Below are 27860 nucleotides of genomic sequence, written 5' to 3'. Positions count from 1 at the left end.
AATAAGCATCCAGATAAGTAAGATTTATTTGAGATTGTCAGACTGTTATGAAGGAGACAGCATACCACAAGGACAGTTTTCACGTCCGACTATACACCGTAATGTAATTGTATCACTGCCTGATTGTGATAGCTATCAAGCAAGAAATTTGCTACAAGATTAACAGAGACATAGTAATGAGCAAACACGGAAAGCACCCTGTAATTGACTGTTATTAAAGTGTTGTCATAGTGGTCTCGAAAAATTCCCTAACTCCAGCTTTCTAGAGAAACTGAACCCCAAACTTTCAGCTACCTTTTTCTATTTTCAAGTTGGAATATGAGTACCTCCTCCCACCCCCATGTCATTGCTCACAGAACAAGCACATGGTCAGAAGGGGCCTAAAGGTAAAAAAAAAAAAAGAGTCATACCTGGGTTTCAGAAAGAGAAAAGTTAGGATTTTACCCTGAGAGTGCACTGAGACAGCAACGATATCGTAACGGATTGTTTTTGTATTTATAACTTACACCAAATGAGTCCATGTGTAAAAGTAATGGCCGGTGAATCAGTTTTCTCCCGATACAATGATGGCGGCCTTTTTCATTCATATTTTAATGAGGTTAGTATCTCTGAGACCCTCCTTCCAGGACGGAGGCAACGCTCCCCTAAGACTACAATAGGAGTTGCTTTATTGACAAGTACTATTCAAAATCTTCATAGTATAGAAAGAAAGCCTCAGTTTTATTCCACTTGTCTCAATACTTATTGCACTCTTAAAATCAAAATGCTTTGAGGGGAGAAAAAGCCTCAATTATTCCCCAAACAGTCTTTAAATTTAGTGAAAGTAGTTCAGCTAAGTGGAATCATTTTAAACCCTAATTGTGTGCATTTTAAAAGTGGAATCATGTTAAACCCTAATTGTGTGCATTTTAATAAACGTATAAAGAGTTGACATGCATAAGCATCTTTTTCTTTAAAATTTTCTCACAAAATCAGATGCATTGATTGGGATTTTAGGTCAATTTAAAAAAAAGTATTCCTGTGGAACGAACTCTACTCGTCTCCTGCTGTGTGTTTTTTCTTGCTCTCAGTGAAGATTGTAAAAGGGCATTTTCTGAGCTCTCTGCCAGCAACATGTCCTACTCTTTCTATTAAAGAACGTTTACTAGAAAGAGCCAGCTAATTACATCAAAAAGCCAGTTAGCCTTCAAAGGTGTATGAAATCCACAGAACTCACGTGTTGATCCCTGGATACCACATATTTGTGTTAAAACTGGTGCAACACTACTCTATTGGGACATACGAAATCCCAATTTCAAAACAAGAAAAACAATCCTGTTTCCTAGAAAGTTATCACGTGGCTACGGTTTTTTGTTTTGTTTTTAAAAAGCACCAACCGGGAAATACATAAAATGGCTCTCAAAAGTAAGTTGTGGAAGGTCTCACGTTTTTAACGTTCTGATTTGTTCAGATCTTATATACTCGGGGTTTTCGTACGCCGCTCAGAAAGTCAGGTCTGTTTTAAAAAAGGATTTCGAAAGTGGTCTCGGCGCCACGGGAACCAGTGTGGTGTATTCGTCCAGGGTTCCAAGAGCACCCTCCAGCGCGCACAGCCTCTCTTTTCAGTGACAGCGTCTCCCCAATGCTTACGCTGAGACTGGGGACTGGGGAGAGGGCTAGGGAGGGGCAGAGAGGAGCATCCCTGATGACAGATTTCTAAACGAAAGCGCCAGCTCTTCACTTGGAGGTTAAAGTGCCGCTTTGTCGACATCCAGAAAGTGCTAGGAGCCTCTTCATATGGACCAGACCAGGAAAGACACAGCAGCACTCTCCCGGCAGAATGAAGACCATACTCATTCTGTTCACGATCTGCTTGACTAATTGTAGTTTAAGAACTGACTTCTCTTTCCTAGCTTTTAAGTCCCAACACGTATAATCTTTCGTCTCCGTAAGTCCATAAAACAGATTTTGTTGGTTAACCTATGTTTTTGGTTGTGTTTACAACTTACGAGGCTTACATGGCACAATTAAAAGTGTGATTACTTTGTATTTATTGTTTTTATAGTGCACTTTCAGCTACTTTTTAAAGGGTCTTCTGATCGTAGACAGGAAAATAAAATCACTCCTTTAAAAAAACGATATTTTAGCGAATCAAGAACGTTGCCGTAGACTCCAGCTTAACAAACGACTTAATTGCCAAGCTGACCGCAGGGGCCTTGAAAGCAGCTCGGAGTCGGTCTCCAGGTTCGCCGGGAGAAGGTGGGAAATTCCACCCCCACGCCCGTGCTGGGGGCGGTGGAAAGTTCCCGCGGTGCCCTGTCCCCGCGCATAGTTGGCTCCTTGCTGGGACCGGGGGTGAGCGCAGGGCCGCCGGCGCGGCCGGGGCTGCAAGCAGCTTTGCGCTCAGGGGCGCGGGGCGCGGGCGGCGGGCGGGGCGCGGGGCCTTTGTGCGCCCGGAGCGCGCCCGCGAGCGCCGCGCGGTCGCCGGCGCCGGAAGGGTTCACGCTGCGTCTGAAAGGGGGACAGTGGAGGCGCGGTGTATGCCCAGCGCCGAGATCGAGTTCCTTTGTGGCCCGGCCCCTTTCCCCCCGGTTGGCAGGCAGACTTCCTGCTTTGATCGGCAGAGGCTGGAGAGGCAGAAAGGCCCGCGGAGGCCGGGCCCGCGGCGCCCTTGGCGGGTCCCCGCCCCCTTCCGGAAGGAGCCGCGGGGACGCGGCCTCCTGCACCTTGACCTGGCCAGACGGCCCCCGAGTAGGGTGGGTTTTTTGGTCCCTGTTACCAAGGGCGCGGGGCGCTCTTTGACCCCCGCGCGGGGCGGGCGTGGTGGTCTCAGGGCCCCCTGAATCCTCGCCGGATTCCGGAGGGAGAGGGGCGCGCGGGCCCCCGCACCGGCTGCTCCAAAGACGACGCGCCCGCGCCCCGCGAGCGGGGACAGGCTGTCCGCCCGGCTTTTCCCCGCCACGCGGCTCCCGGCCCTGCCCAGGACCCCGGCGGCCGCCGAGAGGCCAGGCCGCTGCGGAGCGCGAGCCCGGGCCTGGGCCCAGCTCGAGAGGTGCGCGGCCGCAGAGGCCCCGCGCTCCGGCTCCTGTCTCTCGGCTTCTCGCGAGTAAATAGATAATAACAGCCCTTCTCTGTGGCTCAGAGCCTTCTTCTGCACGCTCCGTGATTTTCGGAAATTATCTCCTGTGGAAGGGGAGTTGCTAGTTCGATTGGAAGTTTCTCTTGTGATCACTTTCAAACATAGGCACCTGTTAAAAACCGGAATTTAAGCTAACCTCTTAAATGCTGTAAATAATGTGACTGGGCAGTAACCGGACAGAAAGACTGCGCGCGTGAGGAGGGGGGGGCACTGCCACGTGCGTTCAAGGGAATGGCTCTTCAGTAACACTAACATTTAAGTCAAGTTTCCTGCCTTTTTTGGTTTTGTTTTTTTCTTCACAGATTCCCTTAGCCCAGTCGGAGGCATTCCTCGCAGACCTCCTGGACAAAGTGTGCGAGCGGATGAATGACTACAGACTCGAAGAAGACCCCGTGACGAAGGAGAAGACTTTCAAGAGATTTGCTCCGAGGAAAGGAGACAAAATATACCAAGAATTTAAAGAATTCTATTTTTATTCAGATGCTTACAGACCGTTGAAATTCGCGGTAAGCTCTTTTTCCGCAGAGGAATTCTATGCTCCGTGAACGTGTTTTTGGTACTTTAAAGAAATTTCTTGCTGTTTGGGATTTTGTTGAGTTTTGAGACAGGCCGGTTAAAATGTTGCCTGTTAGCCTTGTTGTCCTGCTGCTTTCTGCGTGTTAACCAGGCGCTCAGTGACTTGCCTTTCGCATCACTGGAGGGCCGTGGTATTTTCATCTCCGTGGAGACACTTAAATGATATTTTCCAGGAGGTGCGTTACAAGTCCCAGTGACTTGGAGGCACCGTTTGCAGGCTGCTTTGCTCCCGGGACGGTGGGGAAGGGGACTCAGTCGGTCCCATGGGCGGGCAGCTCTTGTACAGGCTCCTGTGCCAGGCACAGGGGCAGTGGTTCTGAGATTAAAACCTAAATTAAAATGAGTGCTGTTTTCAAATATGGATAGCCACTCGATGGAGGGAGAATGACGCACATCACTTTTTTCTCAGGCTTCACAGAAGAGGGAGAATTCTCCTCCCAAGTTAATTCAACTATTTTAGCACAGACTCGGTGAAACAAAGGCTTAGGTATGACCGTCGGCCTTGTGGCACATTTCCTCCCTTCATGTTTATTCTACTTGAACGGTGGCCTCTGGCTCAGAATGTGCCTACCAGATATATGGCAAGAGATTTCATTTCACTTTTGCTGTTGAGTCAGATCCAGTGATGGGAAAGCCTATTTAAGAAATGTCTGTGGTTCACTCGGTGGCCAAAATGTCAGACATGCCTACCCCCTGATAGAAGGGCGGCAGCTGACTTTGGAAGATTTCGTTTTAATTAAAAAATCAAGGCAGTAATTCCAGGGCTGGAGATGCTAGAGCATGGGGACTGCAGAGAGGAAAGTGCTTATATTTCACAGGTCTTCCATAAACACGTGATAGCGGAAGTTAAATATTTTTAAATGCCATTTAAAATTTTTTTGAGTCTCACTTAATGAACTCGGAAAATGAGTTCCAAGTCTCCAGTGAACACCATTTAGCATTACAGTTCCTAAGAGTGTAAGCTTGTGTTTCCCCAAGGCAGACACATACTCCAGTCAGAATTCAAGGGTTTCAGAGGCATGGGTACATTTGAGCACCCTCTTTTCAGAAATGTCAGATTTGGGGGCAGAGGGTGGGGGGAGCGAAGTGAAATTATAGATGGATCTGTAACTGTTAGAAAAGAAAGTTTCCCGAGTGACTGACAAGCTGTTTATCCAGAGGGCAATGGAAGATGCGTTTGTGTGTTCATTGCTGAGAAAGCTTAATTGTTTTCACATTTCAGATCCTGCTTTAGAACCACAAAATGGATTGTTATGTTAAACATAAAGGAAACTGGTTTAACCATTTTAAGGAGCCATGTTCTTTGAAGTTTCCAAAAAAACAAAAACCCACCAAAAAAGCGAACACTTTTCAGCTCCATAAGTGGGAGCGCCCCCCCTCCTGTTCCTTGCATTCCATTCCAGTTTGAGGAAGAGAAACCAATATGAAGAACCATTTTCCTGCCTTACCCTCGTCTTTCAACACGACTAATCAGTCAGCTGAGTCTTGGGGAAAATGATGCAGTTAGCATTCTAGGGAGAGGGTTCATCCCATGCAGTGATGTCTTAAACCAAAAGGGCTGATGAAAATGGACCACCTTGGTAACATGATGTTTTTAGCTAATAAAACTGTGACAAGTCCTTCCTAGCAAGGTGTTCTGTGAGCGCACATCTATCCACGTCTGGTGGTGTTCTGTTTCTGCAGTGTGAGACTATAATAGAAGAGTTCGAAGATGAAATATTTTCGCTTATCACCCAGGAGGCACACCAGCTCGCTGACGCACTGTGCGGTGGAAAGTCAGGTACTGTGTCTGACGCGGCATGCGCCCTCTCCCAGGCCCACCCCTCTCCCGCTCAGCAGCTTGTTTTTATTTTTTTCAAACCGAGCCTCTGTCTCCCTGCCACCGGCCTCCGATGAATCAGAGAGGACTCCGTGTGAGCGTGTGAGCGGAAGCAAGGCTGCGAGGCCTTGTTGCTTGTACTTCTGCTCCTCGACGTTTTTAAGTGAATTCAAACATGCTTGACTTCCAGCCGGGAAGGAGCAGAGGCTTGGTCAGCCCTGCCGGCATCCAAAGCACTTCTCCTTTTAAACTTTTAGAGCCGAGTTCTCCACCCTGGACCAGGGAAGGATTTCTTTATGACTTGCCTGCTCACCTGCCCCAAGAGAGAGGGGGGTCTCTTTAGTAAGAAATTTCTAATGTTTTCCTGTTGGTTTATTTGGTGCTGGAATTTTTTTTTTTTCAAGTTCCTTTCCCCAAATATCTACTTCTTAAAACATTCTTTTTCTGGTGTGGAAAATAATATTTGATGCGTATGTATGAACACATACATACACACAACCAGAAGCTAGAAAACACTACCAAAACGTTATTTCCTGTATACAGAGCTGAAACACAGGATCACCCCGACCCCCGCTCCCCCCGCTTAAACACACGCCTTTTAGCCTGTGTCATTTTGATACTTTAAAGGATGTAGGACAGGTTGCACATTGTTTTCAGATATCTTTGAAGAAATGAGTGTCATATATGGAAATGATGATTGAAAGCTGGGGAAATACTTTTATGCAATTATGGACGCTTCAGATGTTTAGCAGTCAGCAATTGTTTATAATTAAATATAATTTAAAAAATAAATAAATATACCTGCATCCATAGAATCAAATTTAGTGCCAAAGTCCTTAAAATAATAGTTACTGCAGTTTGAAGATATATGTTTGTCATCGAAGTTATTGAACAAGAAAGTAATAGATTTCCATTAACATGACCAAGTTTTCTTACTGAGTAGCTGATGGGGTTGTTCTCTGTTTAAAATCCAGTTTGGCTGGGAGTTTGCAGGGCAAAGTGAAGTGATATAGTCAGAATATAGGCAGGAATTCTAGAGCTTTTTCCATTGGTTTTGGATATGTGCTGTTGTAAGTAGTGAATGTCACATAATGGGAGCAAACTTCACATCATCACAATTTCCCAGAGAAAGTATTTTTGAGGTTTTTCAAGCAGTTCAGAGATGAATGTGTCTGTTAGGATCTAAACAAAAGTGTAATGAATGGGATCGGGAACGTTTGTTTTTCTGTTTTTCCTCCAAGGGTTTGGGCTTGTCATAATCGTCTTTGCTATATGAGTACCTGCTCAGATATTATGGAGTTCTCTAGAAAGTTTCGCCAACTCTTTATGGCAGGAGTTGCTTCAAATAATAAGATTCTGAGGAAACACTGTTTCCAAGTGCAGCAGTTCGGCTTAAGTTCCATTACATTAACTATCTCTTCATTCCTTCCGTATATTTATAATTGGACATAAAAATTAATAGTATCCTAAAGAAAATACAGTGTGAAGCGTAAACTTAAGATATGTGCGGTATTACTAGTGTGAAATAAAACATGATCAAGTCATTCTTAATAGCATCGACTTTTAAAAGACTGATTAAGTGTTTACATTGTAAACTCAAGTATCAGTGCACCAGAACTATTGAGAAAGCAAGGTAACCAGCCACTCCAGAGGCTCCTCCGCCACATGGCTGCTACCCAGTGAAGTGGAGTGAGCTTTTTCAGGCTGTTCCTCTGTGAAACATACTTATGGGTACTCTAAACAATTTATAAATAAAAACTAGGAATCCATTAATTCTAAAAAGAGGCAAGAGTCCCCGCCCCTCCTAACTGCCCCCTCCCCCACCATGCCATCACTGAAGTAAGTAAACCACATAACAAGGTCAAGGGGTTTCCAAACTCAAAAATCATTCTCAGGAAAAAGCTAAAGTGACAAAGTAATGAGAATAATCCTAATGCATGATTGCAGCCAACAAAGAAATAGTATGTTTTAACATACGGCGTGGTTTTAGAAAGCTGGGTAAAAGGTGAGGCTCTCGTATCATAGAGAAACTCCAGATGCTTTTCATGTACTCTGAAATACAAGCACAGCAAGTTTCCTATGGCAGCATGAGGGTCAGCCTCTGTTCTGAAAAGATGAGGCTTTGTTTTATCCTGTTCTACCACAGCTTTGCTGCGATCCCTCTGCACGTTTAAATGATGCTTTAAAGAGATGACTGTGTATGTGTGTGTGCGAGTGTGTAACGGAGGTTATGAAAGTACATTAACCAATACTTTTCCTATATACTATAAACAAACACTGTCCTGAGGGCTCATAAAATATCTACATTGCTTTTAGGGAGATTAATGATCTTTTCAAAGATAGACATTTTTAGAACTAGAAGTTTGGTTGGAAGGTTAATATACTTTATATACACCTTATATATTTGTGTGTGTGAGAGAGATTTTTGCTTTTTTTCTAGTTAAGGTAGACCTTTTCACTCTATTTGTAATAGTTAGCATGGGAGCAGATCAGTGCACATTCACAGACGTCAGCATTTCAGCTTTAGAGGTATAAATGACCTGGGAAATTTCTGTAAGGTATTTAAGTCTACATCATGGTGATTTGATGTGTCCATCCATCTAATTAATTAACACATGTATGATTGTTTAAAATAGAAGGCCCACCCCTATACACAGATAAATGGGGAATAATGGAGAAAACATATGTTAAACTTAAGATGACTGTGTTTGGCTTTAAAAATAATACTTCACTGAGATTTTCATAAACATGTGTTATCTTTTCGATGAGTGAGAAGCATCTCAGTGGAGTGCTGTGGGTTTGCAGGCGGACCTGCAGACCCCACTGTAGTTTATTCAGTGGAGAGAAGAAAAGTTACCAAGTGCGCTCTGTTTCAGGGGCCTGAGACAGCAATAGTGGTAATAGGCTATTTCTTACGAATCTCCTTTTTTCCTAGGCAGAAAATAAGAGTTCAGTAGATTTTCCCAGTTGGATGTTTTGTAGCATTTGACCGAGGCTTCTCTAGATTGTCATTGTAATGTCTTGGAGTAAAAATGGTATTTTAAAATCTTAATAAGATACAAGGTCATGATTAAAAAGATGGCTATATTTCACTCAAGGTTAAACATGTCACTCTAGATTATGGATGAATGGATTCTTTGGTTTGTGGAGGTATTCATTAGGAAGAGTGAGTTTATAAATATAAATACATAAATATGTTTTATATACATATCACTTCTGCTTTGGTATCAAATCTTAACATTAAAAAAAACAGACCAATTTTGTGACATGAGCAGTTTGAATGGCCACCTAAGGAATAAGGTCTCAAGTATTCTGAAATGGTGAGCCTGCATTTAAAGTAAAGGCATTTTGACCTTTCTGTATAGATTTTCAAGCATTAAAGAGCGTGGTAAATTCTAATATTAAAAATAATTACTTTCAAGGCTAATACATGATACAAAATAACACAAAGGCTAGCCTATTTCCTATTTTAAATAAATTATGTAGCTAGAATAATCCATCACCCAGTCTAGAGAGCTGGCATTCTTTGCTTCCAGTGGAAAATGTACTATGGATCCCAGCCTCTCCGCACCTTGGATTAAGTGCCCAGCACACTGATGCCCTGTCTCGAGTTTTCCTTAAACACTCCCATGGCCACGGGCAGGAGGACACAACCCATGGGCTTTGTTTCACAATGCTCCAGGAAGGAAGGCTGGCAGTGCCCCTGGGATAGCAGTGGGTGACCAGCCTGCAGCGGAATAAACTGTATTCTTCTCTCTACTTGTGTGTATTTGAAAATGTCAGAAGGTTTTTTTTTTTTTCAATGTGCTTCCACAAGAATGTGCTTTTGCAGAAAGTAAGTGACCTATGGGCTGATGTTAAATGTGAGAGTGATTCCATCTAATTTTTTCCCCCCAGGTCTGTGTGAAACATCCACTAAGCATACTGAACTCTAGGAATGACGGTGCCGCTAGCAGAGAGGAGTCACGGCGCGGCCCCCGAGGCCAACGTCTGCGTTTCTGTCTTCACCTTTCTTCATGAGAAGAAGCGCTGTGTCTCTTTTTCATACTGCAGGCTCTCATCTTTGATATTTTACTGAATATCTCTTCTTTGGCATCATGACAAATCCCACTTCTTTCTCCAGGTGCAGTTGAGGAGTACATGAAACAACTACTTTTGTGGATTTTGGTATTTACAAACAGTCTTGGCAGGAAAGCATCTAGTTTAGTGAGAGGACAAACGTGAAGACACGTCACAAATGAAATAAGGGTTTAGTAACATGCGCTGCAGTGTCCATGCACATATATAATATAGTGTCCTGTTTGAAAAGGACTTGGTTTGATTTCATAAGTACTTGATTAGTCACAAAATTAAGAAAATGCATTGCAAAATTCCAGGCTAATTTTTCTGGGCTGTATGGCTATCACTGAAAGAAATGAATTCACTTCATGTCAGGAATGAAGTTTAAATTGCTAGAAACCTTAAGTTTAAATACTTTCTAATGCCTAAGATTTAACCAAATGGATAGAAAGCAGTGGACAGTAATAGTGAACAGTTATATTGGCCTTTCTAATGCATGCGTTCTGAACTGAGCTGATTCAGAAAGTTGGTTTATTTTTCGTGTATTTATTATCGTGTATTCTTAAAGGCTGACACCAATGGACACGTTTATTTTGCTGCAAACTCTCCTGTCATGCTTTGTTTTTTAAAGGTTTTCACCTAGCATTTAGCATGTAGATTTTACTACTAACCAACTATTGTTCTGTCTATGGATGTTTTTGTAGGTGTGGAGATGGAAGGAGAGGTGGAAACTTACAGAAAATTGCCTTTTGACCACCTTAATGGAGTGTAGTAATCTCACTCTTAGAGATTTCATTGTCTTGGGGAAATCTAATTTGTTGGAGATTTCACTGTCTCTGTTAAATTTACATTTAGTGGAATAAAACTTTAACTGTTTAAAATGTCAGGGCATGCTTCACACACACGTTTTAAAGAAGAAATTCTCATTGTTATCCCTGGGAAATTTATAAAGTGGGTTGATGTTCCGCCTCCAAAAGCAGAAACTATTTGCCATGTGTTACGTGGTTACCTAGAAAGCACATTACTTAAACCGTTCAGCTGACACTTCGGGAGAAAACAATTTGTAAGTTTAGAAAAATTTGCCAACATGAAGAGAAAGAGGTTTCCTTTCTCCCTTTCCCACCTCAACTTGTGTTAAAAGTCAGGCTTCTGTGTCAATGTCATTCATTCACTGAGAAAGTTTCTGGTTCCCTCGCTGATTGAGAAGTGCGTGGAGCCAGACATTAGAGCCCGGTGCATCTGCGCTGCCTGCAGCTGACAAAACAATGGAAATGGCATTTAAGAATCATTCACGTCGTTTTTCAGGACGGTAGGAAAACTGACTTAAAGCATGGTGCCTAAAACTTTAGTAAACTCACCTATTCAGGTTTCGTTCGCTTATCAGATAATAAGCCATAAACGTTTTCCTACCTTCGGCTTCCTTGGTAAACACTAAACTGTTTCTTCACAGGAATACGGCAGAGATGCTGGCACGGAGTCCCCGTTGGAACCGTAACACGTGTGTGTGTGTGGGGGGGGTGTCGCTGACAAACGCTTACATGGACGGTGCTCATGCCATTGTAGAATTTAAGAGAGTGTGGGCTTTGGGTTCCACCCTGAGCGACCGTGGGGCGGTCTGCCTTCACACCACTGATGGTGTTTCTCGTGGATGCTGATGCTTCTGCTGTGATGAGAAGCACGTGCCTCGCCTCTCACAGTGAATATCTCAAGGTTTTGCTCAATATGGCTATTCAGTTTTTTCTTACTTCCTAGTAAAAATAATCTTGTCTCTTACAAGATTTTCAGTATCTCATGACGTAGCTATTTTTCTTCCAGATCAAACTTGCTAAACTCACGTAAACATTTGTGATTGCTGATTAAAACTACATTTGAATCCTGGATATGAGTCACTGCGCTTCTTACGGCTGTGACAACTCCTAGGTTTCCCTCTGGGTCATGGTGAGGCTGCGCTGCTTTTGCTAATGAAAAATAATGAGAGAGGAGCCCCTGGCTCCATCGTCCCTCCAACCACGCTCCTGCCTTTTAATGACTTTTATTGACCAAAAAAACAAAACAAAAGCAAAAAGCCAGAAAAAAGGAAAAAGAAGACAACACCCAGGGTGTAACAGAAAAGTTTCTTAGAGCCCCTGAAAAGCAACCTAATACTGAGAAGAAATTCCCGGAGAAAACGTTGGGGGAGGTTTACATTACTTACTAAAATAATGAGGAGAGAAGATGTGTTTGAGGTAGATGGTTTCAAATTGTACTTTATGAGATGGTTTCTTTGGGTCTCTATGGAAGACTTCTGTGAGCCTCTTCTCATAAAGAAAAGGACCAAATTGGCTGAGATGCACAGCTTATATTTTGTTATGTGGATTACTATTTGCAAAGAATAAGCCAAGACCAATGAATCTATTTCACTGAGGAGTGGAGAGTGGAATAGAACAAAGTCCCAAAAGGGAGCAATCAATACTTGATTTACTAAGACAAGCCCTAAAAAAATAGAGTCAATAGCTGGTTATATTTTTTATACCTGTTTCTCTGTTTGGTTGACATTTATTCATAAATGTAATAGTATGATCTAAATAAATATTTTAAACTGTATACCAGTCTATCTTAAAATTCATGTTGTAATGAATATGAGAAAAAGCCAGCCTTTGATGTGATCGTGTATCCTGTGTTAAACTCTAAGGCAAATCTTTGAGGTAATCTTTAATCTTGACACCCAGTCCATAGCATATTCCATAGTTTTATACCAGAATGCAATTAACAATATTATATAGTCACGATAAAAAGGATACTCATTAGATATGTGCATTTTTTATTGTGATCTTTAGCCTACAATTTAATCCCCCTTTATAAGTTTCTTAAATTCCTCAGATTATTTGCTTTTAGAGCAAGGACTTAAATAAATGAAAGGTCAAATGCAACAAATGAAATTGAAATATGAAAGTCGTAGAAACTCGTTGCCCATGAATTACCCATAAAAAGAGGCAGATGACATGCTTCTCTGGGGGTCCTGCTTGGCACCTCCTGCCTGAAACATGTATTTGCTGGGGAGGAAGGATCCACCCTTTTCATCTGTTTTCAGGATTTGCCCTGCTCAAACAGATGATGATTGCACTGAATAGAATATTGGCTCATTTGTCTGTAGGACCATCACCGGAAAGACCAAGCTTTGCTTTGTAAGGACAGTTTGTGGAAGTGGAGTCTAAAGCATCAGATACAGCTCTCTCCTTGCCAGTCCTGGGGGGACTTGGAAGGTGGCTGGGTGGGTAGAAACCTAGGTTTGTAGGTGCAGCCTACAAGCTTAGGTACATAGATAGGAATCAAGTCAGGGCTCAGAGAGCCCAGCTACAGCGTGGCCAGCACCAGGGTGATCCCAGAGAAAAAGTGTCCAGAAATTTAATTCCTTAAAGAAAAAAAAAAATCATTCCTATACTCCCATCTTGATTTCCAAGAAAGAAAAAAGATAGGCTGTACCATAACACACATAGAAAATGTTCTACCCCACAACAGCAAACTGCTCCTGAGACACGTTTGATCTGTTACAAGGTTAGCGGGACGTGTGCAGGGACAAGAGAGGACAGAGTCTGTGTGATCAGTACCTTGAGACCACGGGATTTCTGCACCATGGTTTATGGCCCTGGATATGTTCCAGCGTCTGCTAGTTTACAGTCTATGAGAACTGGAGTAGGATTCATACCCTCGTGTTGTGTGAAGATTATGTAGCTCTTCATTGCGTTGAATTGGCTCACGGTGCTGCTCAGGTCTGCCGCAGCCTCCTACTTTTCTGCATATTCACTGTTAATTTTTGAGACTTTGCTATTGAAACTCCAGCTAAAAATCTTTATTAAGTAATTGTAATACATAGTGGAACCATACGTGAAGGACTAAGAAGCCTGGTGTGCTGCAGTCCGTGAGGTCGCAAAGAGTCAGACATAACTTAGCGACTGAACAGTGAACAGCGATATATACCTTTGTTGTGTATTTCCTAAGCCTCCTATAAGTGTGTTATTATACTTCATAATTTAAAAAATAAAAACGAGGAAAAAGTTACTAAGAAAATAAGCCACGATGTTACATGGAAAATGTATTTGAATCTTACTATAATATGGCTTAGTATTATGAACAAAATTCCAAGGAGCCATGGGTCAAAATTGTATACCCTCCCCCAAACAATAGCGCGAAGCGGAAGCCTGATACAGCAGGGTAAGCCATTCGATCAGATAGAGTCATGTTCTGTTGAACTACAGTGTAGGCCCAAGTTTCCTGACTGCAGACTTGGTTGATCTGTGATGCAGCTCGGAGGCATACAGATCTTTCCTTAGAGCAGAGATTCTAGCGACTTCTTTCTCCTTTAGGGATTGTTACTAAACCAATATCTAAGGAATGCAGGTTATATAATGAAACATTGGAAGCCCAATGTCAGCTAATTAAGGGCCTGCCTGGGAGTCAGAAAGATCCTCTAAGTGATAAGTAAAACTGTTAATACCGGTCTTAAACTTTGTGAGCAGAGAAGCTGGCTCCTGAAGAGTGCTGATGTCCTGCCGACATTCCGTGTCAGGGGTTTGCCCCAAGCTGCTCTCTGACCAGTGGGGATTTCTCTGCTGTGTGATCTGATAGCGGCCAATAAAAGGTGCTGATAACGCTGGGGGAACACCACTGTCCGCAGAGAGAGGAGACTTCAGTCAGGTGAGCTCCACTGTCTGATAGAAATGATCCTTATGGCTTTGCTGTTCTTCATCAAAGGACCTTGATTAAGCACCTTCATGCCCTGTGGTTTGTAGAAGAAAGCAGAGAACCAAAAAATAGACTATTTGGTCCCCATTAAAAATGGACTCCATTTAAAGCAACATGGTATTAAAAGAGAGCAAGATCTCATGCAAATGCAGCTTCAATAAGTGTTATTAAATTATTAGACCTTTAGGTGAAAATATGCCCGCGAACTGCCTTTATATGCAATCAAAGCCGTGATTAAATATTAATGCCCTAAGATTAAAGGGTCACTTGAGTAGGTTTTCTTAAGCAATACCCCCAAATGGTGAATAGGAGATGTTGCAGATTAGCTGGCTTTTGTATACTTTGTGGGCGCTAAAACCTGCACCAGTTCTGAGGGTGAAAGCCGCCAGGGTGTGGGCCAGCCGTGCACAAGCTGAGGCGCTGTGTGCTGGACGTGTGTTTTCTCCTGTCAAACCACAGAAGGCTCATCCGGCCTCGCACCTCCTCCTGGTGCCTTGCCTTTCGCAGGACGAGAAGCGTCTGAAGCAGCGTTTGTGTTTCATAAAACCCAAGGACGAGCTGCTGATTGTCCGTATGAACTAAGGGTGTGTGAGACCTTCAGCCTTGAGAAAGGAATACTTACTGCTCGCTCAGAAATCCTTTTCCTTCTCCTCGGCGTAGGGTAGGTCCAAGGGAGCCTTGGTGGCCGACAACATACCCAGTGGTGGAAGCTCTCTCCTGCGTTCCCACGATTGCTGAGGGCCCGCAGTCACCCCGTGGCTCAGGGGACGGCGGTGGGACCAGAGATCCCCTCCCCTCCGGGCAAGGTCGTCACATGGCCCAGGCCCTGGCACTGAGGGGGCGCCCAGGCAGGCGAGAGGAGCAGGACCGGGGGGAGTGGTCCCTCTGGGGGATGTCCTTGACCCGAGGCCCCAGGGAGCAGGCTTCTCGGCTGGCCAGCCCGTGAGGCTGTGGGAAAGCCGCGGGAATGGAGGGGGCCCACCAGCTTCTCCGGCTTGTTCTCGTTGGTCTGAACCTGGGAGCCAGCCCGGCTCGCAGCCCTGCTCTTGCCTGGCTGAGAAATAGAGCTTCGTGGTCAGACCTGAGTGAGCAATGCCCCAGCCTGTCCCGGACGTCCCCTCGTCCGCCCGCAGGCCCGGGCCCTTGCTCCACGTGGCCTCGTCAGCTGGCACTATGGCAGGACGCCTGGTGCCCCGTCCCTCGTGGGGTTCCTGCGTGGCAGCTGGCCCCATCACGACCCCCCACCCACTCTCCACACACCTGGACTTGCCCTGCTCATCACCATCCTGGGTCCAGCGGGCCCCTGGGTCCAGCAGGCACCGGGAGGAGTCCAGGGTAACGCGTCCGTGACCGTGGGCATCGCACCCTCCACACCCTGTGGAACCGGAACCCGACATGGGAAAGGGGGCATGCGTGGAGGGAGACCACGCCGGGGTCTTCAGCGTGAGAAATGATGTCCCCCTGGGTGGACCTGAGCTGGGCTCTGTGGTCTCCCCGCTAGGACCACCTCTTCCAGGGTGACCAGCCCCTTGGAGGGGGTCAGCGGGTGCAGAGAGGGTAAAGACCTGGCTGGAGGCTGGGGAGTGCCAGCGGTAAACACGTCCAGGGACAGCTTTCGGAACCTGTACGGAAGCTTTTTGGAAGGTACATTCCCTGGCCCGTGGCCTTTGCTAGGGTTGAGAGAAGGGTCTGGTACGAGAGCATGTGAGGCTGAAGAAGCAGAGCCGCCGAGGAAGAAGCTGGAGCCTGCCGAGGATGGAGGTGTTCTTGCCCTGCCCCCTTGGGGACACCGTGGTGCAGGGGCCTCCGTGATCCTCAGCTAAGGGACAGAGGCCAGCCCGATCTCAGTCTGCTCTTGGTTTTGCAGGGGGACTGGCAGGAAGTGTGGGGCCCCATTCTGGCCCCAGGGCCTCCGCTGTGCACCCTGGGGCCACGCGGGGCTGGGCATCTTCAGGAACCTGCCCTCCGGGCTTTCGCAGAACTGCGACCTCCTGGGGTGTGCTGGGGCCGTGGGCACTGCCTGAGTGTCATGCCGTGCTCCGATGGTGGAGCCATTTCATCTAGTTTGGGTAAATTTCAGTAAGGGAGAGGACATTTTGTTTTTGTTTATTACCTTCGGTTCTCACAGAGCGGAAGGTGTCCGGGAGGAGATGGGCACTCGCGGATCCCCTTAGAGTCTGTGTCAGATGACGCCCCTGGACGAGCCTGCATCCTGGCGACCCCCCCGGTCAGGAACACTCCCTTATCCGGAGGTGGCGGGGTGGGCCTCCAGCCTTGCTCCACTGCTCTTATCTGCTGGCCCCATCTCCGTGCTCCTGAGCCCCTGCATGGACGTTGCTGGTCTTCTGCTCATCTGGGAGACCACATTCGAGACCACCTAAGTGCCCTGCCCCGCACTGGGTCTCCCTTTCTGGGGTCCACGGGGCTCGGGCTGTGGGAGTCCTCGTTCCTCTGAAGGCTCAGAGAGTGTGGTTCAGACCAGAGCAGGCAGGGCTGCGGCAGGTGGGTGCCCAGGGCCGCCTCCGTCTGCCCCGACCAGGGAAACTGCAGAGAAAGGCATTTCTGCCTCTTTAACTTAGCTTTCCTTTTTTAAAACCAGACAAAACAGGGACTTCCCTGGCGGTCCTGCAGTTCGGACTCCATCCTTCCCCAGAAAGGGGTGCAGGTTCGATCCCTGATTGGGGGAACTAAGATCCCTCATGCCATGTGGCCCAGAAAAAAAATCCAGACAAAATAAAATGAAAATCAGACACAAAAAAAACCCCTATGTTCTTTCTTATAAGTAAAAAGAAATACATGTATTTAGAAAATATAGATTTAAAAAATAAGAAAATAAGACTTTTCTCAGCTTCATCACTCAGCTAGTTGTCTCAAATATGTATGTCTGTGCACACGTGTGAGTACACGTGTGTGAATTAGACATCTTCCCTCCTGCTTGTGAGTAGCCTTTGCCCTCAACGTGCGGTGAGCTCCTTTCCCTGTCGTCTCATCCCCTTTAACACCGTGACTCTGACGGCTGCCAAGTGTGACCTCGTGTTCTCACACACACCACACTCGTTCAGTCTCCTGTGTTGGGCCATCTGGATTATCTTCAGTACTTTTATCATTGTGAAAAAGACGAAGGTGAGTTTTGGTAGCTGCGTGTGTGAGCTCAATTGTGTCTGACTCTGCGACCCCGTGGACTGTAGCCCGCCAGGCTCTCCTGTCCATGGAATTCTCCAGGCAAGAATACTGGAGTGGGGTGCCATGTCCCTCTCCAGAGGATCTTCCTGACCCAGGGATCGAACCCGCATCTCCTGCCTCTCCCGCAGTGGCAGGTTGGTGCTTTACCACTGAGCCATCTGGTAGCTGTGTCTTTAGCATATTCAAGGAAATTTCCTGTGGATGAATTTCTGGAAGCAGGATTTCTGGCATTAGCACATGTGAATCACTGGGGTCTCTGTGTGGCCCTTGCGAGGCGGGCACCGTCCCCATCAGCCTGGACCAGGTTCCTCATGGTCCAGGGAGGCCTTAGGGAGCCTTGAGTCTCTGGTGCCCACAATGCCTTTGGTGCCATCCTCCTGGGGAGATCTGGCATCTAGGAGAGCCGTGCCCTGCTTGGCAAATTCCTGCATCTTCACTCCAAAGACAACGGAACCTGGACCAACCCATGCCCGCCTGGTGAGGTTCCCAAGCTGTAGGCTGGAGCCGGTCACCCAGAGTTCAGGTGAGCCCTGCCACACCCCGCCCTGTCTGGCCCCGGGAGCGCGCCGCTGCTCTGATAACTGCAGTCCCGGTGATGCTTCCAGACCATTCCGTGTGCACTGGTGGTTCAGAAATACAATTACTGCCTTCATGCGAAGCTGAAACAACCAGCATCTAGGACCTCCCTGGTGGTCCAGTGGTCAAGACTGAGCTCCCACTGCAGGAGACATGGGTTCAGCCCCTGGTCAGGGGAGTGATATCCCGCGGCCAGAGCAGAGCGGCCAAGAAATAGGGCAAAGAAACCAGGGTCTGGAGAGACACGTGACCAGGGCTAAAGGCCCAGGCGTCCCTACCGCAGGGCCAGCGTGCCTCCCTGGGGTGCCCCAGTGTCAGACCCCGGAAGCAGGTCCGGGGCCCCTGGGCGGCCCCGCCCGGGCATCGGCGCGAGCAGGACCGTGGGGGCAGCCCTGCCAGTTTGTCCGCAGGCGACATCTCTCCTCAGGACCACAGCAGGGACGTGGTGCCAGTGAGAGGCGGGTGGGTGGCGGGTGGGTGGTGAGCAGGGCCGCGCCATCCTGTTCAGGCTGCCGACCCGGCCGGGTGCTGCTGGCTGACGCGGTGCTCACCCGTGCCGGGTCAGCCAGGCCCGGGAGGAGTGGCCCAGACACCGCCCCGCAGGAACCGGCCGCTCTGAACACAGGCAGGTCACGAAGTCAGCCCAGGTCAGCCCTTCACCCCTCGGAGTCATTTCCTTGAGTTCACCGCTGCAATAGGAACATGGTCTGTGAACTCAACTTTCCCCTCTTTTGCCCTAAAGAGCTGCTTCTCCTGTAGCCAACATTCAACCCCCTCAGTACCCCTCTAGGCAGAGCTTATTAACCTTTTTTTAAATGCCCTGGGAGCCCTGGGAACCCTCCTTAGGCAAAGATGTTTAAATGCATGAAGTGAAATAACAAGACCTCTAGGAAACCAATTAGATTTAAGATAGTTACGAAATACACTTGTGATGTATGCACCTCTACTGATAGGTTAACTAACGAGGTCTCATCACCCTCTTTGAAGCAGCAGGCACGGAGCAGGAACGGTGCTATCATCTGTAACAACTGTAGCACAGCACAGAGGCGTCTGTGGTTCACAGTGTCACAGGCGACACAATGCTTGCCAGAGTGTCATTATGCCGATTTCATAATGAAACGAACTGGTCCATTTTAGTTAGAGATAGATGGCAACAAGGATGGGTTTTTCCCACCCAAATTCACAGAACGCAGGTGAGTAACTCCTGCCCTACAGGAAATAGAAATAAGCGATGTTGAGAGGATGAATGAGGAATGGAGGGGCTAACTGTTTGGTCCAAGGCCACACAGCAAGTTAGAGCCCCACCCTTGGGCTCCTGCCAGAGGTGCTGACCTGCTGGTCTGGCTTAGCCTCTCCCCTTCTTACCCTCCCGTCCTAAAGTGGTCCCAGGTTTCATCCTGAAATGCTCCCCCAAAGACCAGTCAGCTGCACTTACTACTATTAGTAAAGGTACAAAATGGTCTCAAAAGCGCTGTTGTTCAGTCACTCAGTCGTGTCCGACTCTCTGTGAATCCACGAACCGCAGTACCTCAGGCTTCCCTGTCCTTCACCATCTCCTGGAGTATGCTCAGACTCACGTCCGTTGAGTCGGTGATGCCAACCGTCTCATCTCATATGAAGAAAAATTTTATGGGTAATACAAAACCCCAATCCGAACCCCATAAACAGACTTGTTTCATCCAGGGGGGATTAGAAGACTCCTTTCATCTGAGAAACACCTCACAAAAGCCAACCACCAGTGCTATCTTTTGGGAGCACTCAAATCAGTAATGAGGCTGCTTGAAGAAACCCTTCAGACCAGCGTTCAGATTTAACGGAAGTATGTACAAATAAGTCAACGGTAAGCTCCACTTATTATACTTGGGTGGCAAAGGGAGATGGGACCGTAAGGTCTTTGGGTCTTGTGTTGCCAGAATTCTTTACAAAACGAAGCGCTCTGGGGGAAAGTGGGCCCCTCAAATTGACTAATCTCATACATTTCCAGTAATAAATACCAGCAAGAATGGGGACTTTTCTGGTGGTGCACTGGGTGAGAATCCGCCTGCCAAGGCAGAGGACCTGGGTTCCACCCCCGGTCCCGGACGATCCCCCATGCCGCTCAGCTAAGCGCGTGCGCCGCGACGACCGAGCCAGCGCTCCAGAGCCCAGGAGCCGGAGCCGCTGAGCGCAGGAGCTCCGGCTCCTGAGACGCCCACGCTCCAGAGCCTGCGCCCCACAGCGAGAGAAGGCGGCAGAATGAGGGCCCTGTGCACCGCAGCGGGAATAGTAGCGCCCACTCGGCGCAGCTCGAGAAAAGCCCGCAGCAGCCAGGAACAGCCAGCACAGCCCCAAACTTAGAAACAGGGGGGAAAGAAGAGTGGGCCAGTACGTGGTGATTTCTTCACCTAGCTGGTCATCTGAAGGGAAAGCAGGCGATTGGATGTCCTCTCTTTTCATCCATCAACAGTAGGACTCCCCAGGCAGTGTCCCTTCCAGTCACGTGTTCCTACCTCCCAGGGCTGCAGAGTTACTGACTGATGGATGGTCTTGCCTCCATTGCCCAGGATACTCTGAGCATCCCAGCGAGCTCTCAGGGAGGGAGCCGACGCCCGTCTGCCACTTCCTTGGGGGCATCCTCCCCTGTGCTGCCTGCCCCCTGGCGTTTGCATCTCCGCTGCTTCACCTGTCGCCATACTGCCCCTGCCCCAAACCTACCACCTCCTGCCCAGCTCCTGCCCCGGTCCTCCAGGCTTCATGGGCCAGGAAGGCTCCCAGCCTGCCTCCAGCTGCGCCCCATCCCCCTCTCTCAGCCCGAGTTCAGCCCATTCTTGCCCCTCGGGTGTTTCTCTCCCGTGTTGACTCCCGCTGCTCTCTCGACATTCTTCCTGCCCCTCTGGGGTGTCTGGATCCCCGTATTCGGGTGTGACTCTGTGTCTGAATAGCAGGCTGACTATACTGTGAAATGCTCGCCATTATAAGTCTAGTAAACCCACTGCCTCCCGTTGTTGCCGCATTTTTTTTCCATCGTGATAAGGATTCTTAGGCTTGTTCTCTCTCTGGTCATGAAGGCAAACACCACGCTCTTTTGCGATGCGTGTAAATATCGAGTCTTTACACTGTACACCCGGGAGGAGCATAACGTTACCTGCCAATTCCATCTCGGTCAAAACAAACACAATAGACAAGAGGCAGCTGAGGGGTGCTGGGGAGAGAGCTTGCAACAGGGGGGCGAGCCCAGAAGACCTCGGCCTCCGAGACGGTCTTCCTTCCTCCCGGGGCGCAAAGGCCCGGCTGGACGGTGGCTCCGCCCCGCGGTTCTGTGAATTTCTGGACGCCTCCGCCCAAGGTGATGCCCGGAAGTATTTGCCGTCGCGGCAGTTTGCAGTCCTCATCCTGGCCTGTCTGGCCTGCTCGTCTCAGTCGTGTTTCTGTCCCCACGTCCCCACATCGGGCGACCCGTCGTCCCTCCAGGGCCCACCCCCACGTCCTGGGAGCCCCCAGGGCTAGCAAGGCCTCCCCCACCCGGCCCTCGCCCCGAGCTCATTTGCTAATCTGCGGCCCGCTTCTCTGCCTGCGCCCCCCTTCAGCCTCTCACCCCCCTCTGCCCTTCCAGGCTTTGTTGGGCTGTCTCCTCTTTTTTCCCTTTGTTGCTGTGGGTTCCCCAGACTGTTTGCACATTAAAAAAAAAAAATTTCCGTCTTCCATGTCAGCGCGTTCTCTCCTGCCCCGTTTCCTGCAAGCGTGTGGATGCCTGAGGCCCACCATGGCAACGTCGGAAGGGACCGGAAAGCGATGCCTCGGATCAGCCCCCCGGCCAAAACTTCCCCTCCTTGTTAGAGGAGGGGCCAGAACGAGCAGCCAGACTCCGGGGTTGGGGGAGGAAGGTTGTGGACACCCAGCGCTGAGTCCAGGTGCTTAGGTGGCCCTCCCCTCGGGGTGCTGGGCTCTGGGGCCTGCCGGTGGAGAAACAGCTCTTTGCTCTCTGGGTACTGAGTCGATTAGGTCGTGTCCGACTCTTTGTGACCCCATGGACTGTAGCCCGCCATGCTCCTTTGTCCATGGGATTCTCCAGGCAAGAACACTGGAGTGGGCTGCCATTTCCTCCTCCAGGGGATCTTTCCGAGCCAGGGATCAAACCCGCATCTTTTACCTCTCCTGCGTTGGTAGGCGGGCTCTATACCCCCGGTACCACCCTCTAGTGCTGCTAAAAAAAAAAAAAAAAAAATCAGCAGACAACTGGAAATACCTCCTTCATGCCACGGCGCCATCCTGGGGCCGGCTGCCCTTCCCGCTAACACTCCTGACAGTCCCCCTTCCGGGGACGTCAGCCTCCTGACGCATGAGCCCCCTGTAGCCTCCGGTCCCCTCGAGCCCCGTGGGGCCAGGGCAGGGCGCGTCCTGGCTCCGGGTCCTGATTAGAAATGTAAAGGAGCAGCTGCCCGTCTCTCCCCGGGGTGCGCCCCTGTCCCTCCGCGGGCCAGCCCTTCCCACCGCGCACACAGAGCGAGGCAGCCAGGCGTGCCGGGGGCGGGGGCCGCCAGTGGCCCCTTCGCCCTTTGCCTTCTGGTGGCTTCTGAACCATGAAGTCCTGGTCAGCGGTGCTCAGGACCATTCCTGGAGTGGGAGTAGGGGAGGGAGGCAGGGAAGGACCCTGGGGGAGCAGTGGGGGGCGGGTGTCCTGAGCTCATGTTTCCTGTTGGGAAGCATCCCTCCTTCCCAGGGACTTGGCGACCCAGGCTGGGGATGCAAGGAGTGGCTGAGAACACAGCGACACTCAGCCAGAGAGCGTGGTCCTTGCCCTGTGGCGATGCCCGCCTGGAACCTCGGTCCTCCTGGCCTGTGCTGGGTGGGGAAGGGGAGGGCTGCTGTGTGGGGCTCTTCTGCCCGCTCCAGGGAGGACACTCCAGGCCCTGGGGTGGGTGGAGAGATAAAGGCCTGAACAGGAGCCAGGCTGCCCCAGCACCACTGTGCCTGCTGACCCTGCTGCCTCTGGGGCTCCTCTCTTGGCATTCGCCCCCCGACACCCGGGTGCAGGCTTCATCTCTTCTCTCCTGGCCCCTTGGAGGCCACCCCCCTGCAGCCCACCCTTTATCTGCTCCAGGGACCTCTCACCACCGTCCCTGACGCCGCCTCCGCCATCGGGCCCTGCCACCACCTTCAGCATCGCTTTCTGTGGCCGACCTCTTGGCCCGGCAAGTAGTGCTGACTTCCCGTGAGCACGCCCGCCTCCCCCGCCCCCGGCATCTCTGACCCCACTTCCACGCGCACGAGTTCTCACACGGCTTCCCTGCTCAGGATCCCGGCAGTGGGGTGGTCGCCAGTGGCAGGACAGAAACACAAAGGGACAGGGGAGAGTGTGCTGGGGCTGGACGCCCGAGTCCCGGGCAGCTTCCATTGCAGGAACGCATGCCTGTGCGTTCTGGCCCCGTAGGAGCTGTCTGTCCAGCGGCCCTCCCCGTCCTGCCCAGGGCTTTGCGCATCAGGCCGGGGTTGGGGTGGGGCTGTACCCCTCCTCAGTGTACCCCTCAGGCCAGCGGGGAGGCCCCTTTGTCCCTCTCAGGGATGCCGGGGAGGTGAAGTGAGGCCAGAATCCTCAGAGACCCCCGGATGATGGACGCACCAACAGATGGGAGCATCATGCTGCTGGGCGGAGTATAACCTGGGGCTGCAGCGGCCAAGGCAGCTGGGCCCCGGGGGGCAGGGAGCCCAGCTGAGGGGGTCGCGGACAGGACAGTGACGGGCAGGCAGGGACCCCAGTCCAGCTCAGAGCTTGGGCTGGCTGCATCGCGTGGCCAGGGAAGGACCTGAGCCAGGGGCTGAGCCAGGTCACCGAACGACCACAGGGGGATGCCGTGACTGCAAGGGGCCTCCAATCCGTCCTTTACCAGTTAGTTCTACAGACAAAATACATGCTACGGATCCGGACCTGGTGTTAGTAGCATAGCGAGGCCCACAACTGTTCCCCAGAATTCCTTCTCCCTTCACAGCCCCACCTCCAACCCCCGCGAGTGGCTGCCCCGCCCTCCCCCCAACCCGCTCAGCACCCCCGTGAGAGGAAATCCTCTAAGGGACTATGAGCTGGGACCCTCGGGCCGCCTCCTGCAGGGTGTCTTGCCACCTCCAGCATCGTCGCGCAGTCTGGACCAGGCAGATGGCGGGGAGGCCCTCGGGTGAGGGCCGTGCCCAGCACAGAGCCAAGAGCCCTGGGGAGAGTTCCTTTAAATCAGTTACAATTAAATAAAATTAAAATTCAGGTCCTCCACTGCCCTAGCCACGTTTCAAAGGCTGGACAGGCACGTGGACAAGTGGCTTCCATGTCGGCTGGTACGGAAAGCCCTCCTAGACTGCACTGTGTGTGAAGCAGCCTGGGTCTCCACACAGCCCCTGGGGACAGAGCTGCCCAGGGATCTAGGCCCTGCTGGCGGCAGAAGGGTCTCCAGAGAAGTGCCTTCAGTGTCCCGTGCAGAATACCCTGTGCTTGGGGGCCTCCTTGCTGTAATGCTCTGTTCTCACAGGGTGGATACGCTCATGGGAGTGTATACACGTAATGCATGTATTTTTGAGCGGATACATATGTACACATATATAAATTATGTCTGAGGTACATGCAGGTGCTGATGTGGTTGATAAAATGTCATTTAAAAGCCCCATGGAGGGCTTCCCTGGTGGGTTGGTGGTGAAGCATCCGCTTGCCAGTGCAGAGGACATGGGTTCGATCCTTGGTCCGGGAAGATCCCACGTGCCTTGGAACAGCTAAGCCCGTGAGCCACATCTACTGAGCGAACCTCTAGAACCCTGAAGCCACAACCACAAAAGCCCGCGTGCCCTGGAGCCCGAACTCTGCACCCAGAGAAGCCCTCACAACGAGAAGCCCGCGCACGGCAACCGGAGATGAGCGCGCACGGCAGCGAAGGCCCGGGACAGCCAAACACAAGTAAATACAAAGCTGTTTTTAAAAAGCCCCGTGGAGCTGAAAGCTGTGTTACTGTCTACGTTTTCTCAGAAAGCACTACCACCGTAACAACCATCTGGCTGCTGATCCAATCTTCGGATGTTAAAAGAGATCTTTTTATCTGAGAAGGCAGGGATCACTGCCCCAGATGAAAGGGATGGGTCGGGCTGGAAACGTGGAAGCGGGGTGTGAGTTCCTTCGAGCTGGCGTGAAGAGCTGTGTGGGCACGACAGGCAGGCCCAGACTGGCTCTCGGGCCGAGGCCCTGCGCACAGGAGGCAAGCAGGGCGTTGGGCCTGGGCGTGCAGTTGGCCATCCCAGAACGCATGAAGAGAGCACCGCCAATGGGGAAACCGAGGCACAGACCGAAGACTACCGGCTCCCACACTGGGCAGTGGCGGGGCCCTGCCTGGGGCCGCCCCAGAGCCCGCCTGGCGGGGAGAGGACAGCGCCGTCCCCCAGGAGGGAGACCTCCCGTTGCCCAGGTCTCCCGGTCCGTTCCGGCCCCTGTTCAGCCTGTCAGATTACAGGCAGCCACGCTCCGAGTTCTCTCTGATGTGCAGACACTCCCCTTGGGAGTTCATAGTGGCAGCCAAGAAATTAACTTGCAGAGGTCACCCAGCACCCTCTGCTGAGGGCTGAAAGCTCCCGGGCCTGCCCTGGCCTCAGTGACGGGGACCCATAGAGCAGTGCGCTGCCCCCCACAGGCCTGGGACCCCAGGAACAGGGTCTCTGGGTCAGAGCACCTGGCTTGTGATGGATAGCCTCCAAAGACCCCTCCTTGACCCCCATCTAGGGCTCCACCCGACCGGCCTGGAGCAGACAGCAGCCCGGGAAGGCGTCTTGGAGGGACAGGAGTGGGGCCCTGGTGAGGGTGGGGGACACCGGTCAGGTCAGGGCTCCAGGGAGTCCCTGACCTCCTAGGGGTAATTGTGTCCTTAGAAGACAGACAACCCAGCAGGGGGTGGGGTGTGATGGAGGGGGCAGGGCGGGGGCTTGCCAAGAGGCAGACCAGCCCCAGGCCAGGAGGGGACTTCGGAGAAAGCCCGGCTGTGCTGCGAGAAAGGGACAGCCAAGGAGCCACCGGCCTCCTAAAGCCAAGGACACCCCAGAGATCATGGCGGAGCGGCTCTGGGAGGCTGGCTCTCACAGGTGGGCCGGTTTCCATCACACCTGTGCCCAGAGGCCGGTGTTGGTCCTGATGACCGGGGGTCCAGATGGCAAAGGGGCCGTGCTCCCCTGAGAGGAGAAGGGGGCCCCAAGGGGGCAACAAGGCAAGTGACCCCCTAGGTCACAGCTCAAGAAGGAGTTGGTGGCTGGAGCAAGGGATACGGGAGACCTTGAAAGTCACCGTCGGGTCAGCAGAGTTGAGTGAACGGAGCCCAGGGCAGAGCTCAGCCTGTGCTGTAGCAGGAGGCGTCATGCTTTGCAGTGTAAAGGGGGGGTCCTGACCTCGAGTGGGGCTCACGATGGACATGGTGTGGGGGGTGGCCAGGTGGAGACCAGAAACCCTGGAGGAGTTATCTGGACACTGTGTGCTAAGTCACTTCAATCATGTCTGACTCTTTGTGACCCCACGGACTGTAGCCCACCAGGCTCCTCTGTCCCTGGGATTCTTCAGGCAAGAATACTGGAGTGGGTTGCCATGCCCTCCTCCAGGGGATCTTCCCGACCCGGGGACTGAACCCATGTCTCTTACGTCTCCTGTATTGGCAGGCGGGTTCTTTTACCACTCGAGCCAGCTGAGAAGCCCCTATCTGGGCGCGAGCATGTCCCAAGAGGAACAGCTGACAGGCTCTAATTCGACACTAACCTGGCCAGTGTGAACCAGGTCTGCGGTGGAGAGGGGAGACGGGGACAAAACGGCTTGGAAGAGCCAGACAGTGGCCTGCCTGCAGCCTCACCCCAGATGGGCCTCTCCTGCATCCGCTGCCCACACTTCCTTCCACCCAGAACCCTGAGTTTCCGTGGGTGCCTCCTGGAAGGGGCTGACCCGGCCCCAGCTCCAGGGAGGGCTCTGATTGGGCAGGTCAGTCACCACGTCACCTGGTCATTGGCTCAAGAAAAGCACAGAACGTGATGTGAGCCAGTGAGGCATCAAGACATGTTCACTGGGAGCCTCTGGGAAGGACCTTCCTTCTTTCTAAGCGTGGGACCCAGGAGTGGGAGTCCTCTGGGTGTGAAGCAAGAAGCTTGAGACCCCCATTTTGGCCAGAAGTCAAACTGTATCCATGCAGAAAGGAAGCATTAGGATGAAGCCAACAACTGGGGAGTCAAAGGGAGAGGCAAAGAAAGCCAGCCTGGGTGACGCTGGTGAGCCCTGCTCAAGCCTTTCCTGAAGCCATCTTACTGCTGGACCTTGGGGCTTGTTTAAGCCAATGTGTTTTTCTGTTTCTTGTGACTGAGAGCATCATGACACAGCTATAGATCCGTTTTACATTAAACAATGCTGACAGGCTGTTCAAAAAATGAAGACCGTGGCACCCCTTTTAATCACTTCATGGCAAATAGGTGGGGAAACAATGGAAACAATGATAGACTTTCTTTTCTTGGGCTCCAAAATCCCTGCAGATGGTGACTGCAGCCATGAAGTTAAAAGACACTTGCTCCTTGGAAGAACAGCTATGACCAACCTAGACAGCATATTAAAAAGCAGAGACATTACTTTGCTGACAAAGGTTTGGTCTTTCCTGTAGTCATGTACATATGTGAGAGTTGGACCATCAAGAAAACGAAGCGCTGAAGAACTGATGTTTTTGAACTTGGTGTCGGAGAAGACTCTTGAGAGTCCCTTGGACAGCAAGGAGATCCAACCAGTCAATCCTAAATGAAATCAACCTTGAATATTCATTGGAAGGACTGATGCTAAAGCTGAAG

General features: G+C 50.3%; 1 protein-coding gene across 1 annotated transcript in view; it reads left to right on the top strand.

The window, feature by feature from the left end:
- The window catches only part of CNPY1 (canopy FGF signaling regulator 1), a 54682-nt gene extending 45234 nt beyond the window's left edge, over positions 1–9448 (top strand). The window contains exons 3-5 of the mRNA XM_052639238.1: positions 3421–3624; positions 5378–5474; positions 9411–9448. Coding sequence (XP_052495198.1) covers positions 3421–3624; positions 5378–5474; positions 9411–9448 — 339 coding nt within the window. The remainder of the gene's footprint in view (positions 1–3420; positions 3625–5377; positions 5475–9410) is intronic.
- The last annotated feature ends 18412 nt before the right edge of the window (positions 9449–27860 follow it).

The sequence above is a fragment of the Budorcas taxicolor genome, chromosome 4 (genome assembly GCF_023091745.1).
Source record: "Budorcas taxicolor isolate Tak-1 chromosome 4, Takin1.1, whole genome shotgun sequence".
NCBI lineage: Eukaryota > Metazoa > Chordata > Mammalia > Artiodactyla > Bovidae > Budorcas > Budorcas taxicolor.
Note: the sequence above shows the minus strand (reverse complement) of the source record. Positions and strands in the feature narration are given on the sequence as shown.